Source organism: Rhea pennata, chromosome 15 (genome assembly GCF_028389875.1).
Source record: "Rhea pennata isolate bPtePen1 chromosome 15, bPtePen1.pri, whole genome shotgun sequence".
In the NCBI taxonomy this organism is placed as follows: domain Eukaryota; kingdom Metazoa; phylum Chordata; class Aves; order Rheiformes; family Rheidae; genus Rhea; species Rhea pennata.
In genome coordinates, this window is record NC_084677.1 from 11,430,615 (window position 1) to 11,449,430 (window position 18,816).

An 18,816-nucleotide genomic window follows, 5' to 3' on the forward strand; every position below is an offset into this window, starting at 1 on the left:
TCATGGTAATTGTATGTTTGAATCCTTTATCTCTATTTTTGAAGATAACCATTTACTTTCTAAAGGAGCATAAGGTAATAAAGTAAGGATGATGCAGGCTGTTGAGTGACAATCTTTAACACAATGCAAGATGGTTAAGTAGAAATCTGCTAACTAATACAATACTTTATTTTTGCTAGGCTTTTGCTCACCATCACCTGCATCATTAAAGCAAGTGATTAAAAAAGCTATTAGCTTAAAATCTAAGAGAATTGGTGCTGATTTTGTAGAAACAAGGAAACAAGCCATGAGAAAACTCACTTACTGAACTTGGCTGTGATACTTAGCAGCTGTAAGCTTAGCAACCATGTGGTCCAAATACCAAAGCACGGTTCTGAGGTTTGACAGTTTGTTACAGCAGACGGCTGCTTAAAAGTCTTTGGTTTTGGTGACTGGCTCTATGCTCCACTCTTTGCCCTCTTCTTCCTTCAGTCTCTTCCCTGGAGCTTCAGCCGTGTTTACTCTTCACTTCCTCTTGTCCTTACCTCTCCCTTCAACCTTTCCCAGGTCTTTGCCTCCATGTTCTCCCCTCCGTCCACTGCCAAAAAACAAGCACGGCTCCTTGCTGCCATCATACTTTTTAGCGTGCTTGTGGCCTCCTGACCTTGCCACTGGGTGTCTGTCATCTTAATTTAAGCTTGTTTGCTGTGGGACAGATGCACGCTGTTTTGGATTTGTGCTCTCTTGTGCACTGGAAGGAGCTTTCTTATTAATCGCTGTATTGCCACAAAACCAAACAATGGTTCCCAGGGCAGACAGTGTGTGGGCCTGGAAGGGCTTCTTGCCCATGATCTAACTGGTCTGGCTAACCCAAATGAACAGTTTGACTAAGGTACAACATAATGCAGGACCAGGACTATCCAGTTTGTATATATTTGCTTTGTGTGTGACATGGGCTTTGGCCTCTCTCTCCTCTCAGGATAAAAATGTGTATGTTTAAAAATATATGTGTGTGAGAGGAGACATAGGCCAGATCCTTTGTGTAAATGGGCATGGGAGTGCTCCACTGTGTTTTTTATTTTTGATGGTAACAGTGACTGGTTTGAACCACAGTGTGTTGACATCTCCCTTTCCTCCGCAGGACTGCTGCGTAAGCTATGGTGGCATGTGGTATCTTAAAGGGACAGTGCAGTCTTGACAACAGTGGTAGGACTTTCTTTACTTCAAATTATCTCCACGACAAAAGAGGAAATCTGCGGTGGGTGGCATAGCCAGAGCAATGCCTTGTCTTCAGGGAGTGTGGGGCAGGATCAGAGCTGCTTAGGGTCCTACAGGCGTTGCAGAAAGACAAGTCATTGACACCACTGTATACTCACATACATGTTTGCATGGCCGCCCAAGTACAGAGAGCAACTGGGAAGACAACATGGGACCCTGTCTGCAGTTTGATTAGTCTGGGATTCCTGATGTATTTTGCTTCTCCTTCTGTTTCGTTATAATGAAATAAAACCATATACTGACACAGACATGATGGAAAATCATGGTTAATATTTTATTTTGTAAGTAATGCCAATAAATTAAAATTGTTTACAAACATCCCAGTCTTTGTTAAATATCTAGATGCTCATACCTTAGTCTGAGTGTTACAATAGCCCTTGTACCCAACTTTTATAAAGAAGAAATAGTGATGTTCATGAAGATGTCAGGCCAAGGGATGGGTGGGTGAAGGAAACTAATACTGCTGTATTTAAACTTTGTACCACAGAGCAAATGTTCTCAGCTGTTGTTTGTGAAATGAGTTATAACAAAAAGTAATTATGTTTGAAACAGATGTGGAACAACTACTGGCTTCTTTTTACTGGTGCAGGTTGGTTTTGAGGGGTATTTTGCATTACTGCATGCAGATACAACAAGGTAAGTAACAACGCATGGCCTGGAAGGCATCCAGCTGTAGTTATCACACTTAACACCAATGTAAAACCTATATTTTGTGTAATTCTTTTAAAATAAAATTTTATCTTGAAGGTCAACTGTGACATCTTCCTCTAGCCCTCTTGTATTTGTCTGTGAAGACCTGAAAGCTACCCTAACTCCTTCAGTAACTTGGGAGGCTTGTAAAGGAAGGAGAGCTCAGGAAAGTTCTAGCAAAGGTATATAATAAGCCACCTCTTAAATTGCTTTAAATTATTCTGCTTGCATCATATTCTTTAGGGTTGCCTAGAGTTGGCTATCCAGATAAGGGCTTGTTGCACAAAGTACAGTAACTGATCTTTTTCTGAGAAGTCTATCATTGAATTCAGTTATAATATGATAAGGAATCATTTATTGTAAGAATTGTAGAACATGGCTATTCCACAGTTCATGGTTTTTGTTTGGTTAAATTTTCAATTGTATGAGAGGAGCTAAAGGAGATTCTACTGATTTCATCTAATTCTTTTCAGAAAAGGCTGAATGGAGTTGTGGACTGAAATAAGGGAACTAAAGTAGTTAAGCCAGGTAACAACTTGTATTTGCATTCTAAACCCTGTGTGGAGCTGGGCTCTGCCATCTCAGCCAGGGACTTTTAACTCTCTAGTTTGGTTTCCAAGTAATATAAAGGAAAAAAATAAGGTGATAGCTGTGATGTATGAGTTTAAGTGCTTTGGTACCCCCTGAGGAAAAATGATATTATTGTTACAGTATATATAGAGAGAGGCTGTGCAGGAAAACAGATTTGTTGCTGTACTTTCACAGAAAGGTAAAATATTAAGTAAGATGTACTTGGTGTTTAAACAGCTAAACCTCTAACTTATGTCAGTGTGTTCACTAGTCACTAATGCTCTATTGCAGCATAAGGGTGGGGGGGGTTCAGGCAGCTTTTGCTGCCTTCGTCATGGTTTGCTCTATGCACCCATGGCTGGGACTTGCCCAGCACAACTGTGATGCCAGAGTATTCCCTATAGCTGTGCACCTGGCAAAGCCACAGTCAGAGAAGTTTTAAGAGAGGAACTAAGCCTTGGGTTTTTTTTTTTTTTATTGCACGAGATGTACAGTTAAGTGTTTCGTACACTAAAGCACAGCCAGAGCTTAGCAGTAGCACAAGTGGCTGAGGGCAAGTTACATTACAGGAGAATCAAGTGGTTCTAGGGAGATCTGAAAACATTTTGAATCGATTTAAAGCTGTACACAAAAATGCAGCAAATTAGCCAGCGGTAATAAGCCATTGAAGATCAAGCATTTAATCATCAATTCTTAATTCTGTTCATATATCTTCTGGTACAACAGGCTTAGATCTCTGTCCTCCTAAATTTGGTAAATAGTTGGTAACTAGCAGTATTGCAGCTTTCAGTTAGGGTTTCTGCTCTCTAGTATCTGAATTGGGGCAGGCCTCCAGCTGCAGGTGATGAGGATTCAGTGACTATATAGTTAACCTGGTGGCAGAGGAACAACTCCTTAAAAAAAAAACATCCCAAACTGTAGTGACAAACACCCCACCAATGAAATAGTAATTAGTTTCCTTTGGCTTTCTACCCCAGATATGCCTATCCTTTGCCATTTAGTGTAACTTCTTAAATACAAATTTAATGGGAACTCCATCTGAGCTATCTGGGAAAGATGGCAACGCTAGATAATGAAGGTGCTATCTGCACCAAGTCTACTGTTTCCTGATCTGCATAGGTATTGCATGATTAGTAGCTTACACATGTAGTTTGACTGGATTATTTATTTGCTTAGAAAAAAAAATATTCACAAAACTCAGATTCCCCCTTTTAAATAGTTTTTAGAATTCAGTACATGTTTTGGTAAATTCTCACAATGTGAAGTCTTAATACTGCAACTGAAGGACAACTATACAAAAGCTTAACAGTGTACATAAGGCAGACAAGACTAGACTGTAACAGCAGCAGTTGAACTAAAGCTAAGAAGTTATCAACACTGTGTAGTACATTGCAGCAACTCAAACAGACAGGCATTAAGTTGCTTTCCATAAACAGCTGACAAAATTATGAGACCCATTATAAGAAGGCTGTCACCTTTCAGAGAGCCTTTTTCCTCCTTGATCTCTTAACCCTTATTTTCCATTTTTGAAGCCATTTTTAAAAGAAGCTACTTCTCCATACTCTGTTTTGCAGAATTTGAATTCCTACAAGATATTTTTAGGGAATAGAGAAGGAAGAGAGCTGGTCCCCTGTTTTCAGTAGGATATGTTCTGGCAGAGTTATCTCAACCTCTCCTTCCCCCAACAGCATGGGACAGGTCTACAAAATCTCAAGCTGGAAGCAACAGACAAAACCATATATTAAGGTTTTACCTGGCCTGTCACCTTGAAGAACTTGGAGTTTGCAGTACGTAAGCTAAAAAGCTATTCCACTATGTTAATGCTACTGCTAGAGTTAAATAGCTAAATTCCAACTTTCTATCTTACCAAATACACAAAAACACAGATGCACTTTGCAGGTATACCACCAAAAAAAAGAAAGAAAGAAAGAACAGTAAGTCCTAGGTAACAAACATCAATTCACAGTATCTTGCTTTAAGACAAAGTGTCCTAAATAAACCATACAAAAGAATCGCACAAACTTCATCATATTCTTTTTTTTTTTTTTTTTTTTTTTTTTTTTTTTTTAAGTAGAAAGACATTTATAATAATGTGGGAGAGCTTAGTGCATGTGAATGCGGTATTAGCTTAAACTAAGCACAGTACAAGGTGCTCTGCCAGCTCTTGACCTCCCTGCCAAAGCAAGCTCAGCTAGACTTAGACTGCTAACTTCATACTCAAAAATTAAGGAGAGGCTGCCCATAAGAGTGTTCTGGGGTTCCATTATTGTTTATTTTCTACACCAACATATTTAACAGGGCATTACCTGTGACCCAAAGCTTTAGTCCAGTTTCTTGTGAAAGGAACAGTGCAGATTGCTTAGATCTGTTATTTTTGAAGTGGACTAAGATATATTATCAATTACTGCTCTGGCCAAAGATTAAGTCTAGTATGAAAATAAAGCTATGATGTTTGTTTGCTTTACAATCTTTAGCTTGTGGATTATACTAAACATTAAATCTACTGCTACATAGGTACAGAGAGACTAGCCCATAACTAACAAACTTGTTAACTACAAATTTACAAGCCAATCCAAAACATTCACTTTGAGTCTTCAAAGATACATCAATATAAGGGGGCTTCTGACATTCGTGAAGTTTTCTTCTCCCCTTTTTGCTAACAGATTACTCATCTACAGAGAATAGGTCATCAGCACATACAATTTAAGGCTGAGAAGAGAGAGACTTGTACTTAGCTCTGTGTTCATCGATTTCTTCCTTTGTCTTTTTGATACAGCTAAAGATTTCCTTGAAGAGTGCTTTATATTCAGGAAGAGTATTTGTGGGAGAGTCACACAGTTCCACATTTGTAAACTCTTGATTGCTAGCTGAAAGATCATACGGGGTATTCCCCACATTAAGGTCTTTGGAATACTGCTTCAATGTTTGTACAGCTTTGTGTTTCACAGACTCTTCATCCATCTGACACTTCTTCAAAAGTTCCTCATACTTCACCTTTAGAGCATTATACTGGGCATCAACTTCATTAAGTACAGAGATTCCTCGCTGCTTCACAGCTTCAGCTCTCCTGATGCATGTTTCTTCATGGCCCCTTAGAATGTCTCCCCCTGCAGCACTGCTTAGGAAGGTTTCACTGTTGCTTCTTTTCAGGGCCTTCTTGTCAAGCTCTGAGACAGTCAGAAGTCCATCATCTGCAGGGCTCTGATCAAGCTCCCTTTCTAAGGGTTCTTTGAAAGAAATAAAAAAAGATTCTGGCACCAATTTCTCTGCATTGTGGAATGTGTTTTCAGACTGAAGCATTTGTCGCATTTCAGTGACTTCCACTTCCAGCTCCTCTGCACGAGCCCGATATAAGTCTATGTCAACTAGCCTCTGTTCAAGGTCACAGTTTTCTTTTACCATGAGACTGTACTCCTCTTCCATTGTTACTCTCTTCTCTTTTTCTAGGTTAAGTTGGGCTTGCAAAACTGTCACTGCCTTTTTTAAGTTCTCATTTTCTTCTTCTAGGGGGCTTAGCTGATTATCCATTGAAGTAATTTTTTCTGCAAACACATGATCATAAACGAAATACCTGTAGAAAACAAACAAAAACAAGCAAGAGTTATTGGATGTAGTTATTGGATATACAGCTTACCATACCTCCTACATAAAGTGTTCCTGTCCTAGTTAACTAATGACAGATTTAAACTGTTAGCTAATACACCTCTAAGTGGTCTTTTTCAATATATTACAGTATATTCAATAATCAAGACAGAGTTTGTAAATGCTTTTTATGCCATCAAATCATGCCTCCAGCTCAGGCAAAATTACAGCTTTTTAAACAGTTCTAAGTCATAGATAAGCTTAATAGGTCTACTTATTCAGTAATTAAGTTTAAGATAGAATCTAGGCTGTTTCTTCACAGGTGTACAAACTATGACCTCCGTGTATCATGCAGTGTACTTTCCAACACTAAGCTTTTTCCCCCAGCTCTCCACTCTTAAAACTTTTGTCACTACTGACAGTGGAAACAAGCTTCAAAATTGACAAACCACATCCCGTAGGTTGGTATTTCCACATACCCTTGGCAGCCTGAAGGAATCCATTTACCTTTTGGATTATGGAAAGATAACTCCTTTTCAGAGGCATAAATTATTCATTCTGCAGTCCTACCTTCATGTAGTGCTGGAAGTCCAGACACAAAAGCCTGTTCTCCTTGGAGATGCTTCACTTCAGAGAGCATCTTCTCAGTCTAAAGCTATTTTCAGTTTCACCCTAACCTAATGGTCACACTAAAGCAATTTAGGTAGGCAGAACTGCTCTAAATAAAATAAATAAATCCAGGCACCATTTTACCAGCTTAAGTTCAGGAAAGCTATTGCAAGAATCTCACTTTCCTCAGAAAGAAGATATCCAAGGAAAGGCCAAGTTACAGAAGAGATCTTGCACTCAGGATGTTTATTTTCTAATAATCTATGTTTGTGCTTTTATCTGATGCAATACAAGAAAAGAAGAGTAAGCTTTCTGGACTACAGTTTGATAATAGTTGCAGACTTTGAGATGGAACATATTTCAAAACAAGGAGAGGAACTGCAGGTTCCATTTCCACACAGACTAATACAGTCTGTATCAATGTCAACACCGCACAGTGCAGAACTGAGCAGGTATTTTGCTAGTTATAGACATTATGTTTTTCTGCTAGCTTGTTTTCCATCTGTGCTTGCATGTGCTGTTTTTAAACTCTGCTTAAGATAGGTTATCATTTTCTTTGCTATGCAAGGTAAGACAGTCTTACTGGCGAAGGTCATACAGCTCCTTCAAACATGAGAAACTATGCATTGATCTTGGCTGGTCAGATCTCTCATGGCTTATCCGGCCTCGTCCAGACTTCTTCAGTTCGTCTACTTGTCTTTGCAGGTCATCTATGTGTGTTTGCAGACTTTCAATAGTCTCTGTCAAGCTAAAAGTGAAGGACAGGACTGTTAAAACACTTTGGTGTTTAATCAAGACGATGAGATAAGTTGCTGTCCACTTACACTGTAGTTGCTTCTCAGAAGGCTGCTCTTTGGCCACAGAAGACATTAAACAATGTCACCTTGCAATTTAACGGTGTAGTAGGACAACAGTGGACAACCAGTCATCCAATAACTGCACAAATTCACTCAGACTGTTCATTTTCCTACCCTTAAGAAGGGTGGAGAAGGGGGCAGGAAAGAAAGTGTCATGAAAAGCTCATTACCTTAGTATCTTTTGTTGCGATGCTCTGCTCTCTGCAACTAGTTTTTGATTCGTGTCCTCCAGCTCTCTTGCTGTAACATCCAGCTGTTCATATACCTTTGCATGCTGATCATTCATCTGACGCAAGAGCTCAACTTGCTTTGTGAGGTACTGCAAGACAGTATTGGTGTTACTAGGTTTGTGCTCAAAATATAAACTAAGACTACCATTTTGCATTTTTACTCACATTTGTAGAGAAACCACTAGGTTTCAAAAGTGTCTAGATTGCAGCAGTTGCTTTGGTAAGTGTACAAGGGAGAAAGTACGAGCAGTAACTCAGCTATCTTGCCTTTTTCATGGAGGTCAGCACAGATTAATCAACAAAACACTTATCCAGATGAGTTGGGTTTGGTTGTGCAAAGTATGTTTGTTTATAGTTGCTGCAACTAAGCTAATGCTAGTACCTATGCTTTCTAGATTGGTTGTGTCTATACTGCAATCACGGCTAATAGAGCCATGAAACTAGATTTAAACACAGTCTTGGGTTTAAATGGCACAATGAGTGCCTTCTGAAAGCATCAGTGGGGCCCTGCAGAGATTTTATAACAATGTTGGCCCAAATATTTTTCATAGCATAAAAATTATAATATGGGTGGCATGTTCTGTACTTTATTTCCAGCTGGCGCAAGTTTTTTGCACACTCTGAAGTAGCATTAAGCTCAGTGGAATAAAATTCAGGTTATGGTCACACTTAATACATAGTATGTAGGCTACTACGTGTCAGGAAGTAGAACCAAGTTATTGAATGTAATCTCTAATTACAAGGAGCTATTCCAATTTCTGGAATTGGAAACAAAGGTCTCCTTGCCTTTTTTTTTTAATTAAAAACTCCGCATGAAGTGTTCTCCTTTTAATCCTCTTTAGTTTCACAATAAAAAGCCTGTTAAATTTCTTGGATAATTTCAGAAAGACTGGAATTCCTAGTGTAGGAACAGTAAACACCTAAGGCTCTGAATACCACAAGTGTTTCAGATTGTCTCACACAGAGACACAGAGTTCTGGGAAAAAAAATAACTCAAAACCAAAAACCAAACTTTTAAGTCTCAACTATTTTATACTAATACATAATTTAATTCTTGCACTATATTCTGTACTACTACATACTACTTACTGAAAAGTAAACTTCAAATATGAATATCCAACAGAAAGTAGAGAACTATTTTTCTTTACATAGGCCTGTTGCATATTCAAAGCTCCTTAACCTTTTACCTCATTAAAAGATTGATGGGTTAACATTTTAGGCAATTTAAGAACAGATTATAAGTTAATCTAGGACTAGTAACTGCTACATACAGTCTTCTAGATCAACAGGATAGCAGTTGGCTAGATCCTTCTGCAGCCTGTAGGCACATGACAGCAGATTTACGCAAGAATAGTACATGGATTAGCAGTAGAATCTCAATGTGACCCATTTCAGTTTAACTTTCCCTATTGATCATTCTCAGAAGGAGCTGGAAAGCCTTGTATTTTCTCCAGCAATACAAGAGTGCCTAAGCACACAAGCCAAGGTTTTGGTGCTGAATTTAGGAGTCTCAACTTACTTACTACAATGAGCTTTTGCAGAAGTTTTAGGTGAACACAGGATGGAGAATGTGAAGCAACATTTTCTTTACCTTGCATCTCAGATACCTGCATTGATGGTTTCAAACTGGGTTGGTATTTCCAGGCTATGAAAACCAAGTATAGATGTGCAATAGATTTTTTTAAAGTTCTCATTTGTTCTACTGTCCGTACAGCTGAGCACCCAACATGAAAGAGCAACTGAGTTTTCTCACATTCTACCACATTATAGGAGAGTATCAGCACTTCTTTAAATCTGAATGTTGAGAACAAAGATTCAGACAAGCATAAAGTTGCCCTTTCAATTTATTCCAACATTTATTACATCTACAGTGATTACTTAGTGGTACACGTGTAAGCACAGAGGTCAGATACAACGATTCAAGACTGTAAAACACTTAATACGTTAGCGTTTAATATATTAGCTGTAATCTTAAGCATCCCAAAGCCCCTGACCCTTCTTTTTCAGGGCAGACAAGATAGTACCATATTTCAGAATGAGTTCTTAGCTAGTCCTAGACTTTGTTACCCATAAGATGCAAATTAGCAGGAGAAATCCAGAGACTTGCATTTATTTATTGCACTGGAAAAAACTACTAAAAAACCTAACAAAACAGTTATAAGAACAGCTGGAAGATCATCTTTTAGGTTGCAGAGACAAATACTTTAAAATATCATGTGCAAAGACTGCGTAGGATGCTTGCACATTGTATCCTGTGCAGTGAGGGAGCCTGCGCGTTCACAAAAGACAAATACAGGTACACAAATAACTGGCTGAACTGCTTTTATCAAATGGAATTACTGCACTTTGCATACCCTCATCTTACTCCCCTCTCTTTTAGGGAATCCCTGTAGCAATTTCCTGTCCCAGTAAGCTTATACAATCAGTTTTTCCATCTCAAGGTTCCCTGTGCATCTACGTTTTTTTTTTTTTTCCCTTTTGCTACCAGAACTCCTGAGGCAAAAAAAAAAAAAAAAAAAAAAAAAAAAAAAAAACTTTCAGAAGTTTGTTTTAAGATGCTAATACACTTTTAAACTCCACTGGAAAAACAGGTAAGACTAAGACAGGTGGTAGAAATGAGGAGACAGTGTGTTATTACAGCAGGCATGAATATATTCTGTCTACGTGTTCTTTGACTTGACACAGTACATCAGCCAAAAAAGGTTAGATGCCAGAAGTACCAACAACAAGAAATAACCTCCCCCCCCCCAAAAAAAAAATAAAAATTCTCTCACTTCTCCTCCCCTTAGAGAAAGTTAGAAGGACAATTCACCACACACCCCCACCCCCATTTGTTTCATTTTTGCGCAAAAGAGGGAAAAAGGAAGAGAAGAAATAGGTATCAGATAAAACCTTCAAAAGGAGGTATTGCACAAGTCTTGATTTGGTTTTGATTGGCTGAGCAAATCGAGATAGGAAGAGTAAGTCAGTCACTGTCTGAGGTTGCCTGGATGTACAAGTACTTGACCCTGCAGCTCATTGAATGGAGACGGCTGCTGGGAGGACACTTCTGACTTCTTCCTTGTGTTGAGGCTCTCTTATGTACAGAATGAACACTAACCCACGAGAAACATTTAAACGGATGAACTGGCTTAGGCCAAATAGAAAACTACATCCCGAAGAGAGTATTTCTGTAGATTATCGCTAAATTGCATTCATTTATTCTCCGTATTTCAAGATAGAATTAAAAGGTAGATATGCTCAGTCAGCCAAGTTAGTTATCTGTTGCAAAGTTAAGCTATGTTATTTCAAAAATGTACTTAACTGTATTAAACATTTCCTTAAACACAACTGTCCATACAGGAACTAAACCTTAAGTGGAGCAGTATTTGTACAGTAACTTAAAGCATTTATGTTCTTTAGATGTTAAGGATCAATCTTTCCATTAAAATAATAGACCTAACTTTTTAAATCTCTGAATAAATCCAATTTTTTAAAATGCTGTGGCATTAACATACGTTTACCCATTCCAACCACTGCATCACAGAACGATCAGGATAATGGAAGTAATGCCTAGCACCTAAGAGTGGAAAGAAACACACTATGGGGTATAAAACAACTGTCTTATAAAAAACCTACACACATTATCCAGAGATTGTGTACTACCTAATAAAAATGATGCATTTGTGTTAATGTGATTTTTAAGCACCCAATATATATGTAAGTTTCAAACTTGGAGTATTTTTTGTTTGTTTGTTTTTTAAGGTTACCTGCAATTGTTTTTAAGAGTTTAAGTCCAAGCTGCAGCATACAGAGGCCACTCACAGTCCATAAATCTAAGTGTTACTTGCACCAATGGACTCTTAAATTTTATAAGAATTTAATGTATACCAGTCACAACCTGTTCTCTTTGATTCCTACCAGAACCTGATTGAAACGCTGAGTACACTTTCAATATGTTGCCAATTAAAGAGGAACTGAATATTTACTAATTTATTAGAGACCATGCATTGCTCTCTAAAAGCTGAAGAAATTTCTTCATTATGTTGACTAATGCTAGGCTGCAAGAATACAAGCAATATTAAAAAAACCTGAAAAAGACAGCTTCTTAAAAAAAAAAAAAAAAAAAAAAAAAAAACACACAAAACCGAGTGTTTTTGAAAGGGTTGTTATGATTTTTTTTTCCTGGCAAATACAGAATAATGTATCTACTACATCCCGTATTTAGATGCTCATTAAGTATTTGTTTTGATTTTTTTTAATTAAATTTACTTCAATTCCCTTTAGCCACAGACCAATTCTTTACGGGAAGTATATATGCTCAGATTTTACTTAAATCTCCTTCCTGCACCTATCAAGCAGTTAGTATACATTTTTACAGTAGTAATCATTAACATTTTCATGTAATTTAAATTCATTTAAATTATTTATTCATAACATTTTCATATAGTTTCATATAACTTTACCTAGCACATACAGAAAAGTGGAAATTCCTGAAGTAATTATTTGTACAGATACCAGTTGTTTGTCATTAAGCAAGTCAAATCCAACAAGAAGTTTAATGACATACAGCTTCCATTAATGACACACAGTTCTAACTATGATTAAGCCCATAGAGGTTCTCAGATTTTCAAACAATGAAAAGCAGTTAGAGATGATTCATTGTTTTTCTTGAAAACATCCATCAGATGTTCAAAAATTCAGATTTCAACTCCTGTGCTATTCTGTTGTAAGTCTGAATGCTTTAACACTTAGATCCTTTAAATATTTACCTCTATCTCCTGCAGTTGCTCTTGATTCGTTGCATACATTTGCTGTAAAGATTCCTCTAGCTCAGTGTTACGATCCAGTAGCGTCTTCCCAAGCTCAGCAGCGAGGTGGAGGTCTGAATGAAGAAGTCATGTTTGCATGTAAGTTGAAAACTCAAAAATATAATCCAACTTTTAAAGCATTTCAAATACTTGAGGTATTTGTTAGACCTTTTGTAGCTGCACTAAGTTACTTCCAGTACCTAAAAGGTAAGGTAGCTTATACTTAAGTAAAACATTCATATACCACCCACAATACAAGTCTAAGACTCCTAAAATCTAGAAGGTAGTCCTCTTATTTCATGACACTTCCCGAGTTCTTCCTTTGGTCCTTCAGCCACAGGGCAGACACATCCAGCCAACTTCGCTTTCCTCGGTCTGCCTAGCGTGTTGCATCCACACCTCTACCTAAGGTGCCTGTCAGCTATACATCATCATGTTTACAGCTGTCAGAAGAACAAGCATAAAAAGCCCTCTAAGTGCTCATCAGGTTAGACACAGGACAAAGCTGATTGATTGTACTCTTGCCATGTACATTGGTGTTCTTCACCATTACTCCTTCATCACCAAGGAGCTCAGGTCATACAGGATCTAAGAGCTAGCTTAAAGTTTCAGATACTTTTTAATGGTAAAAACAGTAAGATCAAAAGACAAAACTGATAGAGAAACTACTCTGCCTATCAATCTCAGATTTAGAAGACAATGATTGTGTCTTCCAAAACATCACTTTAAGTATCATTTATTCTCAGGCACTTAGTTCCAGTTCAATCATCTTCAATTGACTCAAAGGTGCAGGAACTGCAGTTGTTTCAAGTTAAGAAATAACTCACCTGAGCACTCAGCTCCCTTCTAGAGAGAAGTCTGATAGTTGCTCCATCACATGAGTAGTACTAAATATTGCATATGATTATGTCTGAAGACAAATGCAATTAACAGATAATATAACATGACAAAAGTCAGTCTAAGCATTAGTGCTAAAGCAGTAACTACTCTGGGCAGAGTAGTTACAAGTTCAGAACCTGCAGACTTACTTGTTTACCTCCTTCCCATCACCTGGGCTAAAACCGCGTTGTCTCCTATGTGCCTAGTTGCTATACAGTCTTGTTAGTTTTCAGCTACATAGAACTAGCGTCATTAATAGGAAACAGCCAGCATGACAAGTCAAGGAGAACTTAGGTTATTTTCACAAAGACTTAAACTAGTGCACAAGAGACATTTACTGCATCACAGGCAATTGCAGCTAGACTAGAGAACACATTTCCTTTTGTTTGGTTAAGATGCCCTTGTTTTACCATCTTACTCTACCTCGTTCCTGCCCTTTCCCGATTATCTTATCGGCTAGCCGTTGTCACAGACAGAACGCTGTTCCAAGATTGTTTTGTGCCAACCTTCATTCTTGACAGTCTGTCCAAAGTGGTAACTAGATCTAGATATGCAAGCCAAAGACTGAATTCAGACTTACAAAGACAGCTGAATAAGATTATTTGTCTATTAAGTTGTAGATGTCCCGTTCTGGCAATACAACAGCTGTAGTATTCTTCACATATTTTTTTTTAAATACAGATAAAGTACAGCATTTCCTACCTTGAAACCAGACTCTTAGAATAAATATCAATAAAATTGTTTAAAATAAATCATACTGCATGGGAGTTCTCCACAGTTTCAAAAGGCATATGACTAAGAGCCACATGGCATACTGATCTATACTGGGGAATTTATCCATGTGTAGGTTTTCATTGTAACACCACTTACTGAGAAATACAGTCTATTCTAGAGCTTTTTCTTGATGTTTAGAATAATTAGATAAGGAAACCGTAAGACCTCCTGCTTAATTTTTTCTCATTTTTAACAGAGATCATACATATGTATTTATCCAGAGCCAAAATGACTCCCAAGCAGTCAAAACCCAAGCCACTTGTTCTGTCACATTACAAAATACTATAGTCTTCAAATCCAGTGAATCTGCCATCATATATTACAAAAATACAGTCTTGATTCACAAGCTCCTGTGCTACACAAGTCTTTACTAGGAGCCAAATAATACTAAAAGCCAGTCAACAATATTGGCATCATTCAGGGCAAAGACTACAATTCATTCTTATTTTATTAGAGTAGAATAAGAGTTTTAGGGAGGGTTTTAGGATTGCATTAGAGATGCAAAGCATAATGAAGTTACTTGCTGCCATTTCCCTCTCCAAAGTGAAAGTTTGTTTTGATGTTCAAATACACCTAGGAGATTGTTTCATACCTAAACGCCCCCACATCTACCAAATCGAGTTGTGCGTAACACACAGTACTTTGAATACAATGCAAATAATTGAATTCATGTCATTCAACTTAAACACTCATCCTGCTCATTAGAATGGCAGAAGCACCAGTGAGTTATTATGGGAGAAGCATGCTGTTTTGTAATTAAGACAATTTGTTTCTGAGGGGGAGAAGACAAGTGGAAGAGTTCAGGAGCACGCAATAAAACTTAAACTCTTGTCCTTAGAGGAAGCCGGAACTGAAACAGTCTGACCTGTTCTAAAATTAAGAATTTGCTTTCCATTAGTTTTTCTACATTAAGTACCTATATACTCCAGCGAAGTCAGTGAAAACAGTGTCAAATAGGGGGGTTTTGTTTGGTTTTTTTGTCTTAAAAAAAAAAAGGGGGGGGCTATTATTGCATGAATTGGTTATTTGCTGCTTCTAATTTTAAATAAACTGCAGAACTGTTGTGTGTCTAAGTTTAGCCTTTGAGTTCAAGAATAATGAAATTTGGTGCTGAAAACAGCACAGCCAGGCACTGCTAAGAAGAGTGCAGAAGAAGCATTTTTTTTTCTTTTGAAACTGCAAATTTAAAACGTCAAGTATAGGATATATTATCTGTTCTCCAGATAGAGAAGGAAAAAAAAAAGCTAATTTACACATCTCTAAGAGTTACAATGCGATATTAGAAACACATTGCCTTTTCTGTTGTAAACTTAAGTTAACTAACAGATACGCATCCAAGTTGCACAACAGCCACTCAAGTGTCTTTGCTCTTCACCATGAAGATATAGTTTGCATTATTAAAAAACTGCTCCATGTAGGTACAAATTTTAAAAGCTTGATTTTAGTAAATCAGTCCTACTCACTGCATTTAACTGTTGCATCTGAAATCTCTAAACCAAAATAAGATTTGGATATGTCCATGGTATTAAACAGTCATCATTTATCAACACTCCTCCACGATCTCTACTGACAGTGTTACTATACTTGGGAAAGAAAGATTTAAACAGTACTGAGCTTCTTCTCTTCCATTTTTTTCCATGACTCACCTAACAAAATGATTCAGAGAATTTTCAGTGTAAAATAAGCCTATTCTTTTCAATAGCAGAAGGCATTAGCAGTGTAAGATACATAGATCAGTCTGGTTGAAGCTCACTTAACTGTAAAAGTAAACCCTTAAATTTTTACTGAGCTGCTATTTCCTACTCTGTTTCCAAATAACCCACTGTTTTGTTGATATTAAATTGAAAAACAGCAAGATGTAAAAAGAGCAGCTGTAAGAAGGTTAACTGCATACTGCAGCAAAATAGGATCTTATGGAAGGAGGGATGGCTCTTCCCATCCTTAGAGGACTCCAGAAGTATTCTGGTCCCATGAACCACCTTCCTCGTCAAGGGAACGGCTTCTGGCACACACCAAAGACTGTCAAAAGTCTGAAATTTAAAATTCAGGTAGGGTTTTGGCCAAAGACTGATAAGGGCTGCAAGGCTTACTTTGAAGTGCTTTTTAGTATCTTTAACATCACAGATTTCCTCACAAACATACTCTTCGGTTTGTAAAGGGCTGACGGTTAGGTTGTGAAAAGTTTAGAGATGCCTTGATAAGCAATCTTGATACTCTGTTTAGATACATGAGCATTGCTTAGTTTTAGCACGATGGAGAGCATCTTTCAGACCATAGGGGTGTTGTATACAGAACACTATGTAAAGCCATTCCCTTAGGGTACCATCTTTGGGTTTTAAACAGCCCTTCCATTTACTTTTCTCTTTTCCCTTTTGGCAAGGCTATTAGCCACTTCCATTTAGGCTTGCAAGGGGATAATCCTCAGAAAAAGACTGAATGTTGATAGAGAATTAAGTAACCCTCAAAGGGGACTAACCTCTAGAATGGAATAGTGCCTCTTACAAACTCAAATGATGATTTTTTTTCCCCACTCATATTAAAGTTAAATTAAAGGAGCATAAGTAAGGCAAAAAGTCACTATGCATTACACTGAAGTCCGTTTGTAGGTCTTCTACTCCATAAATACTGGCAAAGGAAACATGGCTAAATCACGTCTTCAAATTTTCATCTCTTCCCTTCAACTGCAAGCTATTTTGCAGGATCTTATTTAAGCCAATTGTTTTATAAACTATAGCCAGGAAAACATCGCTTCTGAGCGAGGAGTATCTAAACACAGCTTCCAGACAGCTATTTTATAGTCAAAACATACAATTAGAGACCTATTCCCGTCTCGGGCCGTTTCTGCTGTTGCTCGCTCTCAGCGCGAGAGCGGCTGAACCGGGGGCAGCTTTGGAAAGCAGCTCCGGAGGCACCGCCGCGGCCCCGCGGCCGCACGTCGGGCGGGAGCCACGGCGCGGCTCGCGGCTCGCGCTCGCAACGAACTCGGGGTTACTGGAAATAAGAAAGCCGAGCGAAGTAACGAGCAGCTCGCGGCGCCCCGCGCCCCGCGCCCGCCGAGGGGCCGCGGCCCCCGCGCGTCCCCGCGGGCCGCCCCCGCGCGCGCCCGCCCCGACGGCTGCCGGCGGCGCTCGGCTGGCAGCACCGGCTCGGGGGCACGATGGCGTGGGCCGGGCGTCCCCTCTCTTCCGCAAGGGCAGCGGATTTTTTGGCGCGGGACCCGCAGCTAACCGAGGGCAGCGCCGGCCCGCGCGCACCGCGGCGCAGGGCGGCCGCGCTCCCGCCGCGCCGCGCCCGCCCCGTCAAACAAAGGCGGCCGCGGGCTCCGGCGCTGTCAGGGAGCCGGGGGGCGCCGCGCCCCCGCCGCGCGGCCCCGCTCCCGCCGCGGCCGCCGCCCCCGCGGCCCCTCCCCGCCGCCCGGCTCACCTTGCTGCAGGTCCTGCTGGTCGTACCAGGGCTCATCCTCGCGGATCTCGAACTCCTCCACCAGGCTGTCGGCCAGCATCGCGCCCCTTCCTGCCCCTTCCCCTGCCGGCGCCGCGGGCGGCACGAGGCGGCGCCGGCGCCAACGAGCCCCCTCGCGCCGAGCGGCGGCGGGGCAGGGCGAGCCGGGCGCCGCGCCGCTCCGCGCCGCTCCTTAAAAGCCGCCTCCGGCCATTGCCGAGCGCTTCCGGACTTTGCCGAACCTCTCCCCCTCCTGGTCGGGCGGCGCGAAGCCGCCGGCAGCAACGTGGCAGCCGCCGCCGCCCGCCCCCCGCCTCCCCGCGATTCAAACAGAACAGGCGGAGCTCCGGAGCCGGCAGCCAATGGGAAGCCGCTCTCCGGGCGGATCGAAAGGAGCGCAGGCCAATCCCGAGGCGAGCGCAGACTGAGCCGCCAATGAGACTGAGGAGAGGGTGGGCTTAAGCTAATGGCGCCCCGCCCCTGGAGCTCGCTATGCAGCCTCCCGCTGGCGGAGGTCGGTTAGTGCGTGTGAGGGGCGGCGGCGCGGAGGGGTTAACGGTGGGGGCCGGCACGGCCGGGAGGGGCCGAGCGTAGGGGAGGCGCCGAGGGAAGCGCCGGAGCGCGGGGGCCCGGCGCCCGCCACGGCTCCTCCAGCCGCGTCCCGGGGGCGGCCTGGCGGCGGCAGCGCGGGCAGGTGCGCAGGGGCCGTGGCGGCCGCTGAGCCGCCGGGGCGCGGCGCTCGCCGCCCTCTTCCTTGGCAGGGAGGCGGGAGCCGCGTCTGGGGGAACCGCCCAGAGGAAAGAGCTGCATTTGCGGGGTTTTTAGAGAGAAGCCGAAATTGGTTTGTCTACTCTGAGTCACAAAATGTCAACGCTTTAACGTATTCTGTGTGTAGGCTGACTGTGAAGGGGAAAGGGACGCTGGTGCGTGGTTTCATTGCTGTACGATTAAAGAGCGTCTCTTTGGGGAGAGGAAGCGTGGCACCTCAGCTTCTAATCGCCCCGGTTTCATAAACAAAGTACAGGACCAGATGTACCAATTAGTGTAAACAGTTGTGTCAGATCCTGTGCGTTATAATTAGTCATGGCACTAGAGGCCTGCTTGTAAGAAGAAATACTACTTTCAAATCTGCTGAAG

At 40.8% G+C, this 18,816-nt stretch overlaps 2 protein-coding genes across 2 annotated transcripts in view; one reads left to right on the top strand and one right to left on the bottom strand.

The window, feature by feature from the left end:
* The window catches only part of POLR3E (RNA polymerase III subunit E), a 29,370-nt gene extending 27,361 nt beyond the window's left edge, over positions 1–2,009 (top strand). The window contains exon 22 of the mRNA XM_062587919.1: positions 1,121–2,009. Within this exon, the coding sequence (XP_062443903.1) occupies positions 1,121–1,177 (57 nt within the window). The 3' untranslated portion in view covers positions 1,178–2,009. The remainder of the gene's footprint in view (positions 1–1,120) is intronic.
* Positions 1,518–17,817, bottom strand: CDR2 (cerebellar degeneration related protein 2). Its single transcript, XM_062587920.1, has 5 exons — positions 17,662–17,817; positions 12,547–12,659; positions 7,736–7,884; positions 7,292–7,456; positions 1,518–6,088 (listed from the first exon to the last, which is right to left on the bottom strand). The coding sequence occupies exons 1-5, from the start codon at positions 17,738–17,740 to the stop codon at positions 5,221–5,223; spliced, it is 1,374 nt and encodes a 457-aa protein (XP_062443904.1). The 5' UTR covers positions 17,741–17,817; the 3' UTR covers positions 1,518–5,220.
* Between the last annotated feature and the right edge of the window lie 999 nt (positions 17,818–18,816).

Bases quoted from the DNA above. Each gene is read 5' to 3' on its own strand.
- CDR2 (XM_062587920.1), bottom strand. From the start codon at position 17,740: ATGCTGGCCGACAGCCTGGTGGAGGAGTTCGAGATCCGCGAGGATGAG. The intron at 12,660-17,661 runs GTGAGCCGGGCG...TTCTTCATTCAG, and splicing joins CCAGCAGGACCTGCAGCAAG to ACCTCCACCTCGCTGCTGAG. The intron at 7,885-12,546 runs GTAAATATTTAA...ACTGTCTTGCAG, and splicing joins AGCAACTGCAGGAGATAGAG to TACCTCACAAAGCAAGTTGA.